Source organism: Etheostoma cragini, chromosome 14, assembly GCF_013103735.1.
Source record: "Etheostoma cragini isolate CJK2018 chromosome 14, CSU_Ecrag_1.0, whole genome shotgun sequence".
In the NCBI taxonomy this organism is placed as follows: Eukaryota; Metazoa; Chordata; class Actinopteri; order Perciformes; family Percidae; genus Etheostoma; species Etheostoma cragini.
The window spans coordinates 15,723,439-15,732,835 of NC_048420.1; the positions used below are offsets into that span (position 1 = coordinate 15,723,439).

Below are 9,397 nucleotides of genomic sequence, written 5' to 3' on the forward strand. Positions count from 1 at the left end.
TGAAGAAAACTACATGTGCACCATTCTTCATAGCTTCTGCCAAATTCGTATACCTTTTTTTATGCGTTTATGAGCAACATTATATAATTGTGTACAGTGTGGTTTAGCATATGTGCAAAACATAGCCACATTTCAGTTTTATTTATTTACACATTTATATGTTTTTCCACATCATCTACTGTACTGTATATGTGACTGATGTACCGTAAAACAAAAAATCTAAATTATAACAAGAAAGAATGCTAATGCTTGTTTTATAAATTGAGGTTGATTTGGATGTTGTTCAGTCAGTTTATTAGTCACAATGATGTAATTATAATCCATTCCAGAATGAAAACTCAGGTCTAGAATTTAGAACTCCATCATGATGCGTGAGTGTTCATTCTCTCTTTCTTGACTGAACAAACCAGTTCAAACTCATGAGATAACACCAAAACTGAGAAAAAACTCTCATATTTATTAGGAAGTCAAGATGAGCGACCTAGGCAAATCTTCACAGAAGTCAAACTTAGTGTTTAATGATCTTCGTCTGGAGGGAGAATTTTGCGATGCAGTCATCAAAGTCGAGGACGTCGAATTTCAAATCCACAGGGTCGTCCTCTGTAAATGCAGCCCGTACTTCCTGTAAGTTAGTTATCTGATATTACAGGGAAACTAATGCATTTGTATCGTTCAAATGAGCCAGTTGACAACAGTAAATAATGAGAGAGTCTAAGAGAACGACCAATCACAATACGTAACGAGTTAAATTGTTTCATGGAACATTTTTGATTAAACAACATTGATACATAGAAGACAGTGTATTAAAAAGCTTATGGACACCTAAATCAAAATACAGAACATATTTTAAAGGAAAATTTAAATTTCAAGTTTAGAAATGGGGCAGGTTTTCTGTCACATAGACAGTATGGTTTGAAAATGGTTGAGATATCCACTCAAATTAATGTTACAACTAAATATCCAATCCATGATTTGTCATTTATCATTCAAAGCTAAATGATATACTTTTCTTCAATCGAGATGTCTGACAAGACCCTAAATGTACCCATACTAATATATTATGTGTGCCATTTAGTGCATTGGGTTAATCAGTGCTGTGGTTTAAAGATATGTGTACACAGTGAAAGACCCTTTATATCAATCATATTTCACTGTAGCTGCTGTTTTCAAAAGTGCTACCATACGTTTTTAGTATTGTTCTCAGTGTGAATGTGAGAAGAAAAAGCTGAATTTGTTTTTTCCCCCCAATCCTCTGCTGTGTGTTTATCCCGACCCAGAGCTCTCTTTAGACGCTGGTCAACCCCAGACAAAAAGGTCTTTGACATACCCGGCCTATCTCCTGACATGATGCAGCTCATCATTGAGTTTGCATACACTGGCTCTGTTTCTGTGACAGAGGACAATGCACAGGAGCTGCTGCTTGCAGCCGATCAGCTCAATGTAATGGACATTGTGCAGACTGGCTGTGACTTCCTGGGCGAGCAGCTTTGCCCAAAGAACTGCATCGGCATCTTTCAGTTCACCAACATTTGCTCATCCTCCAAACTGCAGCATAAGGCCTACCGCTGTATCATTGATCACTTTGAGGAGGTTGTTTTCTCTGAAGAGTTCCTGCAGCTTTCTGTGCAGGAACTCACTGACATCCTTGAAAGAGACGACCTCAATGTGAAAAAAGAGAGTGTTGTGTATGAGTCCATCCTTCGCTGGATCACCCATTTGCCTGAAAAACGAAAAGGACACATCACTGTACTCTTGTCTAAGGTACTGCACAGTAACTTTCTGTCACTACATTTAGTTTATATTTACATCTTCAGCATTTGGCTGATGGTGTTATCCTGACTGCAACAATAATCAATATTGTAAGGCCACCTGTGTATAATTATTGGCTGGAGACTTCACACCCAGTGATGCCCAGAAACATCCTGAACACTAATAAAGAGAAAATACAAGCAGAGGGCATCGGCTCTGCAGATATATACACTGTCAAACACTTTTAGTTAGTCAAGGGATGATTGAGAGGGACTGTTCTTGTAGTCTATGAATATATTCGAAGTTTATGCATTGGATTTCTTTAAGAAAATCCTACTTATTTGGCCTACTCAAGACTTTGGGAAGCATGATAAAAAGGTAAATTTCAGTCACAGTTTATAATAAATTTATAAAGTGGCAACAGAGGTCTTGACACTGGACTCAAGTAGAACAGTTCAATACAAAAAAATCTGCCTGTTTTTTTCTGTGTAGGTCCGGCTGGCCTTGATGAGTATGGACTTCATAAGGATGAACGTTATGTCCAATGAGCTAGTCAATAGCAACACTGAGTGCCAGCTTATGGTCAAAGAAGGCATTGAGACCATTTGTCGCAACACAACATCCTCCGTGGTCGGGCTCTTCAACCCGCTCTCTCGTCCTCGCCTGCCTAATGCCATCCTGTTGGCCATTGGAGGCTGGAGTGGCGGTGATCCGACTAATGGCATTGAAGCATACGATATCCGTGCAGACTACTGGATCAATGTGACAAATGATCATGAGCGTCCTCGTGCCTATCACGGCACTGCTTTCCTTAATGGGAATGTCTACTGTGTTGGTGGCTTTGACAGGGTGGAGCATTTTAACAGTGTGCGCAGGTTTGACCTGAGCACACAATTCTGGCATGAGGTAGCCTCTATGTACTACCGCCGCTGCTACGTGAGCGTCACTGTGCTGAACGGGTGCATTTATGCCATGGGAGGTTATGATGGGCAAACACGACTTAACACTGCAGAGCGCTACAAGCCCGAGACCAACCAATGGAGTCTTATTGCACCCATGACAGAGCACAGGAGCGATGCCAGCTGCACAACACTCCACAACAAGGTGGGAATAATTCATAGAGTAACAGAGAGTATGCTAGTGACTGGAACATTGCTGATTTGATTTTTACCTGTTTGAAACTGGAGAGAGAACCAAACTGTTAGACAAAAGTTGAGTTTCACAATTAGTTTTTTCCCCTTTGCATTTTTGTTGATGTAAATGGAATATTTGTCCAGAGAGTAGTCTCAGACCAAAGGTCCTCAGCAACCTATATCTGATATTTAAGATGTTGTGAGCATTGAAGTGTTGATGTTGATGTGTATGAGAGTGGTTTACCATACTCTCTACTCCTATCCTAACCCTAATATAGTACATTTGTTTGAGGATGGTGTGGAAACATGTCAAAAATGTATGGATGAACTATGTATTACATGTATGGCACTGGTTGTCAATTACCTCCAACATATCTTTCATTTCTGTACTGAAATTTCTTATTATTACTCATCAGCCACATCTTATTGGCAATAAGGTAACATAAAAAACTAATTTATCGGTCCAAATTATTTTTTAGTTAGAAGATTAGATTCTCTAATAGATGCTGGGTCTCAGCTGTAATTCATTAATTATCTTGCTATAGTGTAGACGTCTTTCTGTATTATTTATCACCAGTTGAAGCTAAGGAAGGTGTTAAGTTACTCCTGTTAATGCCCCTCCTGTTCTCCCAAGGTTTACATCTGTGGCGGTTTCAATGGGAACGAGTGCCTGCAAACGGCTGAATGTTACAGCCCGGAGACCAACCAGTGGACAATAATTGGCCCAATGAACTGCCGGCGCAGTGGAATTGGTGTCGTTGCATACACAGATCATGTTTATGCAGTAAGTACATGAAACACTGCTAATGCTCACATAACTCACAAACGGTTTAAAGTGTAAAGAGATTTGGTCACCTATTGTTTTTTTTACTCAGAGAAACTTTAAGGGGGCAGGTGTTCTTTGTTGCAAGGGTGTTGTTGTTGAGAAACTTGTTCAATCTCCATTTCAACTTTTTTTAACTTTTCTTTCCAAAGGTTGGTGGCTTTGATGGCAACACCCGTCTACGCAGCGCTGAGGCCTACAACCCCCAGACCAACACCTGGCAAGAAGTGTCCTCCATGTTGACCCCCCGCAGCAACTTTGGCATTGAAGTGCTCGAAGATCAGCTCTTTGCTGTTGGGGGCTTCAATGGCTACACCACCTCCTATAACGTTGAGTCCTATGATGCAACCACTGATGACTGGTCTGAGGCCTGTGACATGGAGATTTTCCGCAGCGCCCTGAGTTGCTGTGTTGTGTACGGACTCCCCAACATGGCTGATTATGCTGTCCCTCGTGATGCCCTGCTGGATTTACATGCGGATGATGAGACTGTGGAGTCTGTGGAGTCAGAAGAGTCCATCTGACAGAGTACTGCCCTGTGCCACCATCCATCCTGGCAACACTTTAACATAAAGTAATGGAATAAATTTCCACATGCATCCAAATGCTGTTACTCCAGTGTTTCCTTTAACTTATCGGTTTGAATAAGCTTGAAAGTTGTATGCTATGTGAGGAGAGTGCTGTGTCTAACCTGCAGACACAGCAGTGGCAACAATAGTATGATAAAATGTCCCGCACCCTCCTTGCGCCCAATTGTCCCCCACAAAATAAAGGATAGGCTCAATGTTGTTAGCAGGCTATTTTTTAAGCTGTAAAAGCATTTACTTTATGAGGCAACCAAAATGTTATCTGGTAAATGTGAATACAAGTCTGTCTGTCTGTGAGCCAGGCAATTGTTTTGTCATTTCCAATCGTCGGACATAGTGGCTACACAGCAGTTGAGTACTGGTCAACACTAAATAACTAGTGGACAGCAAACAGCAGTCAGAACCCCTTAGTTATGAGCTACTTTAAATACTTTAAAACTTTTAATTAATATTCTGATCACCTAGAATTCAGAGTTGTGCACCAGCTTGTTCTGTCAGTCTGTAACATTTTAACGTTAGCTAACTTTAGTTGGCCATGTCCGTATGAAAAGATAATTACTATCTTTGGCTACTTTTTAAGCAGTGATCTCCCTAGGAAAATGCTAAGGTGCCAGTTTGACCTCCTCCCGGAAAACCCCGGCTCAAACACTGAGACACATAAAAGTGCATCACTGACTGACACAGAGAGAGAAAAATGGGGAACTAAGTGGGGAAGAAATATGGAATGTGAAAAGAGAACAGAGTAATGCAGAAAGAAAGAGGGAGAACATAAGTTGGTGATGTTACATGACTTTCAGGCTGAAGTCAAGGACTGGATGTTACACAATCTCCTCCAACTAAATTTGGACAAAACTGGGATTATTCAGGGGGAAGAAAAGCTTGAATGACTTCAGTCTGTCCTTTTCTATTTTGCCGCATGCCGCATGTCTCTCTCTCCCTCTCTTAATCGCTCACTTCCTCTCTTTCTCTCTCTACTCTCTCTTTTTTGTCTTTCTCTGTAGCTCACAGACAAAGCATTGGTTGCTTGTTTTTTGGGCAGAGTCACCTTGAGTGTGGTCTTTTTGTTTTTTTGGGACAGTATAGTATAAATGTGTACATACTGGACATGCCTTGATAAGTATTAGTTTTTATATCAGCGGAGGGGAAAAACCATTTCCCTCTTCAGTCACTTAAAGCATGACTGGACTCTTTATTTGAGGTGTGTGTGTGTGTGAGTGGGGGTGTGTTTGTGGGGGTGTTCCTAAGAAAGTGTAACATTTCTCAGTTTATTTTTGAAAGTAATGGCTTTTTGACTTTCACACTTTGTCATAGAAACTTTTTTTTTCGATATCAATTTGCTTTTTTGGCGTAACATTTGTACATTTGTACAAGTGTTACTTGGCTATGTGTAGGGAGATTACCAGAGTAACTTTTAGATAAAACAGTTTTTTTAAACATGATGCTGCAAAAATGTAATCGTTGTGACGCATTGCAGTCTACAGTAGACCTACATGTCTGAAATGGGCTCACGTGTGCATGTGTGTGTCCTGAGAAGATGAAAGGTCTCGTACAAATGCAGGCAGAGACTCCCAACTGTTACACCGCCCACACACATTGGGGAGGAGCCCTGACATGCACAAAGCACTGAGGTTTTAAAAAAATTATTAGCTAAAGTTGCTTGGCTGATGGTCGATGTTCTAAAAGCCCTGTGCAATACAACTTTAATAGCACTGGCAACAGGGTACACACACACACACACACGCACACACACACACTCCGATTTCTCTGTCTCCTCCACGTTCTGTCTCTGCTTTTCCTTTGTCTGTTTATCTGCTCCATAGCCAAGGGCTAATACTAAAATACAGCTTCTCACTCATAAAAGCAGTGAAAAACACACAACCTGTTGTTTTTCTGTGTGAGCAACTGTCAGCGAACTGACAAACGACACAGGATTAGTGCTTTACCGACACAGTTAGATCATGACATCAACAGTGTGTGTATTTATGCCTGTGTATTTGAGTAGATGTATATATACATCATTGTGTGTGTGTATCCTATGTATTGTGTAATTCGTATATTAAGCTCAACATACTGTATTATGATGTGTGCCATGTATGTGTGTGAGGCAGAGAGTGAGAGTGTGTGTGTGTGTGTGTGTGCAGCGCCTCAGGGCTTTGTTTTGTCTTGCAATAAAAGACACATTAGAGAAAGAGAGCGATTACAGAAAAAAACATTATCACACATAAATGGTGTTTTTTTTCTCTCACAGAAGAAAAAATGTGTGTGGGTGTGAGAGCCAACATGATGCATCTGCCTGGAAATCCTGAAAATACAATTTACAGAAACATACCTTTTTAACAATTTCGACATACTGTTTGTTGTAATATAACAAAGAATGCACACATTTTCGAATGTGCCGGAAAATGTCCTGCGACAGCTGTGACACACTGTCACATTGGACTAAGAATTTAAAAAACATCAGAGGAAGTCTGTAAAGACTGATGAGGATGGTGACTTAAAGACAAGGGGGGGGGCAATGGAGAAAGAAAGGGGTTGTGGTGTGTAAATTAGGTAGAGGGTAGAATCAATTTCATGCTTAACACCTGTCTCACCCTTACAGTTTGTGTGTGTGTGCATGTGTGAGTCTTTAAGAGAGGATAGACAGACAATACTCTGCCAATTGGAAAGATTCAATTCTTAACCATAGTCTACCTTCCTTTCTTTCTCTCTCTCTTTCTTACACACACACACACACACACTAACACACACTAACACAACAAGACAGCTCTTACACTGTCTCTTGACCTGTGTATGACCTTTGTCGGTTTTCCTCTTACCTGTTTGTCAGTCATATAACATCACACTGCTCTGCTTTAGCTCACAGTTAACATCCTGCTCACCATCCAAATGTTGCACTCGAGGATAAGTTTTCCCTCCCAAGTGCACTGTAAAATATTACAGTCCAAGCTGAGATGATTACTGAGGAGTTTGCCAATAAAGTCAGACTGAGGATGAACATCACAGGCCAAGAACAGTGAAGAAGAAATCTGGTTTTATTACATTAATAATTACATTATGTTTCTGAACATCATGTCACCATACAACACTATAAAGAAGTCAGACAGGGCAGTCACTCATTCAGATATATTTAAATAAACCTACAGGTTATACAATGGTCAGATGGTTGTAACCATCATCATGGTAAAATGGATGTATAAGGAAAACGGGATACTTGCTGTCCAGTCATTACAGTAAAAATAGCTGTTTTCCTGTTTGTTGCCCAGCCCACTGCACATGTGAATTATGTCTCTTAGTCCAAACCTGCCAGCTTGTCCCATAATCTTTACATTGAGATGATGTCACAAACATCTTTAACAGGCTTTAAAGGAGATTTTCATTTTTAATGTTCAGGTTCATACTTGCATTTTAGGTTTCTACTAGAACATGTTTACACACTTAAATGTTAAATAAAGACAATATTTTTCTCATACTGTCTGTCTGAACATAGCTGTATTCACATTTAGGGCCCTATTATAACAATCTAAGTGCACGGCGTGAAGCGCCTGGCGCAGGTGCATTTGGGCATGTCCAAATCCTCTTTTACTAGTTTGAGGACGGATAAAGGGTCAGTGTGCCGGGGGCATGGTTCAATAGGGTTGTATTTAGTGTCTGCATTAATTCATAGGTGTGTTTTGGGCAATGAACCAATCAGTGTGTTATTTCCCATTCCCTTTAAAAGCCAGGCGCGTTTGTACCTTGGCGCATTGCTATTATGATAGTAGATTTGCTGCGTCATATTTTTCTATTTTTAATCTTTTGCATGTTTGAGTGTAAAAAATATAGTGTGTGTGCTGTGCACGAGCCTAGGCGCATTTTACTAATGTGCTGTCAAAAAAACAATAAAATGTTGTACTATTGACTTTAGAGCTGGTTTTTCTTGGTCAATGGCGTGATCACTTTCTGCTGCCGCAAGATAGCAACACGCCAAGAATTCAGCTGAACACACCTCCCTGTAAGACCAGCACTCCCATGGACGCAAAGATGGGCACAGGTGCATTTGCTAGGATTGTAAAATAACAACTGCGTCGGCCATTGTGCCGTGCTGCACCGGGTGCAAATCTAAAACGCTCCAACCATGTCTAATTGTCATGTCTGATTATCTTGTGAGAAAAATTTGGCGCACCTTTTCAATGGTAGTTCTCTGGAAAAACTCAGATGATACAAAAATTGTACATACAAAGATTATCTACTGCATGTCTGTTTAAAATTAGGAATCCCCCTTTGTAGCTCTTCCTGAACTTTGTCGCTTTCCCCCCGTTTTTCTTATTCAAAGGGTGTCAAGTGATACACAAACTTTATCATGTAATATGTCTGTGTTGTGCTGCTGACAGTGTGAGCAGAGCTTTTCATCCCATGCTGTACTGAAAACAAACCCCAATGACTCTTGTCATGTGGCCATTGAAGTGGATTGAACTGAACTGTAAAGCCCCGTAAGACTGTGGTTATGGGCTATATAAACAAAACCTTCACTTTCACTTGACTTCTTGCTCGTGGACTTTGTCATAGCAATGTTCCCAGATCTTAGCATTCATAACGGACAGAAATGACATCCCAATCTACAAAAAAATAGACCCAAATTACAATAACAATGTAATTATTTCACAATACGTTAACATAATGCAGCTTTGGAGACAAATGATCTTGCAATGCTGCACTCAATGTGGTGTTAGTATTATATGCACACTCTGTGCCTAAAAGGAAAGGTGGCTACAGGATTTCCTCATCCTCCAAGCATCAGCAGACTTGCACCCAGGGAAAGACTCCCCTATTCAGGCCGTCTGTGCAACAGCCTCCTCTGACAACCCGTGAGGTCAAACCACTGTCACTCACAGTGATAGAGAGAGAAAGAGAGCGAGCAAAGTGAATATACAGGGGAGAGATAAATAGAGAAAGAGAGTGAAAAGAAAGGGCACATACAGAAGGGAAGTGGTAGGAGAAGAGATGAGAATCCAAATGAATCTTCTTTACCCAACGGACAGACTGTCAAGTTCTGTGTGTGTGTGTGTGTGTGTGTGTGTGTGTGTCTGTGTGTGTGTGTGTGTGTGTGTGTGTGTGTGTGTGTGTGT

At 40.7% G+C, this 9,397-nt stretch overlaps 1 protein-coding gene across 1 annotated transcript; it reads left to right on the forward strand.

Annotated features, from left to right (window-relative positions):
• The first annotated feature begins 373 nt into the window (after positions 1-373).
• LOC117957232 (kelch-like protein 10) lies at positions 374-4,317 on the forward strand. Its single transcript, XM_034892830.1, has 5 exons — positions 374-624; positions 1,278-1,761; positions 2,242-2,853; positions 3,517-3,666; positions 3,858-4,317. The coding sequence occupies exons 1-5, from the start codon at positions 473-475 to the stop codon at positions 4,227-4,229; spliced, it is 1,770 nt and encodes a 589-aa protein (XP_034748721.1). The 5' UTR covers positions 374-472; the 3' UTR covers positions 4,230-4,317.
• Positions 4,318-9,397: the final 5,080 nt, after the last annotated feature.

Coding starts and splice junctions, on each gene's coding strand:
- LOC117957232 (XM_034892830.1), top strand. CDS start 473: ATGAGCGACCTAGGCAAATCTTCACAGAAGTCAAACTTAGTGTTTAAT. Junction 625..1,277: donor AAATGCAGCCCGTACTTCCT/GTAAGTTAGTTA, acceptor ATCCCGACCCAG/AGCTCTCTTTAGACGCTGGT. Junction 1,762..2,241: donor TCACTGTACTCTTGTCTAAG/GTACTGCACAGT, acceptor TTTTCTGTGTAG/GTCCGGCTGGCCTTGATGAG.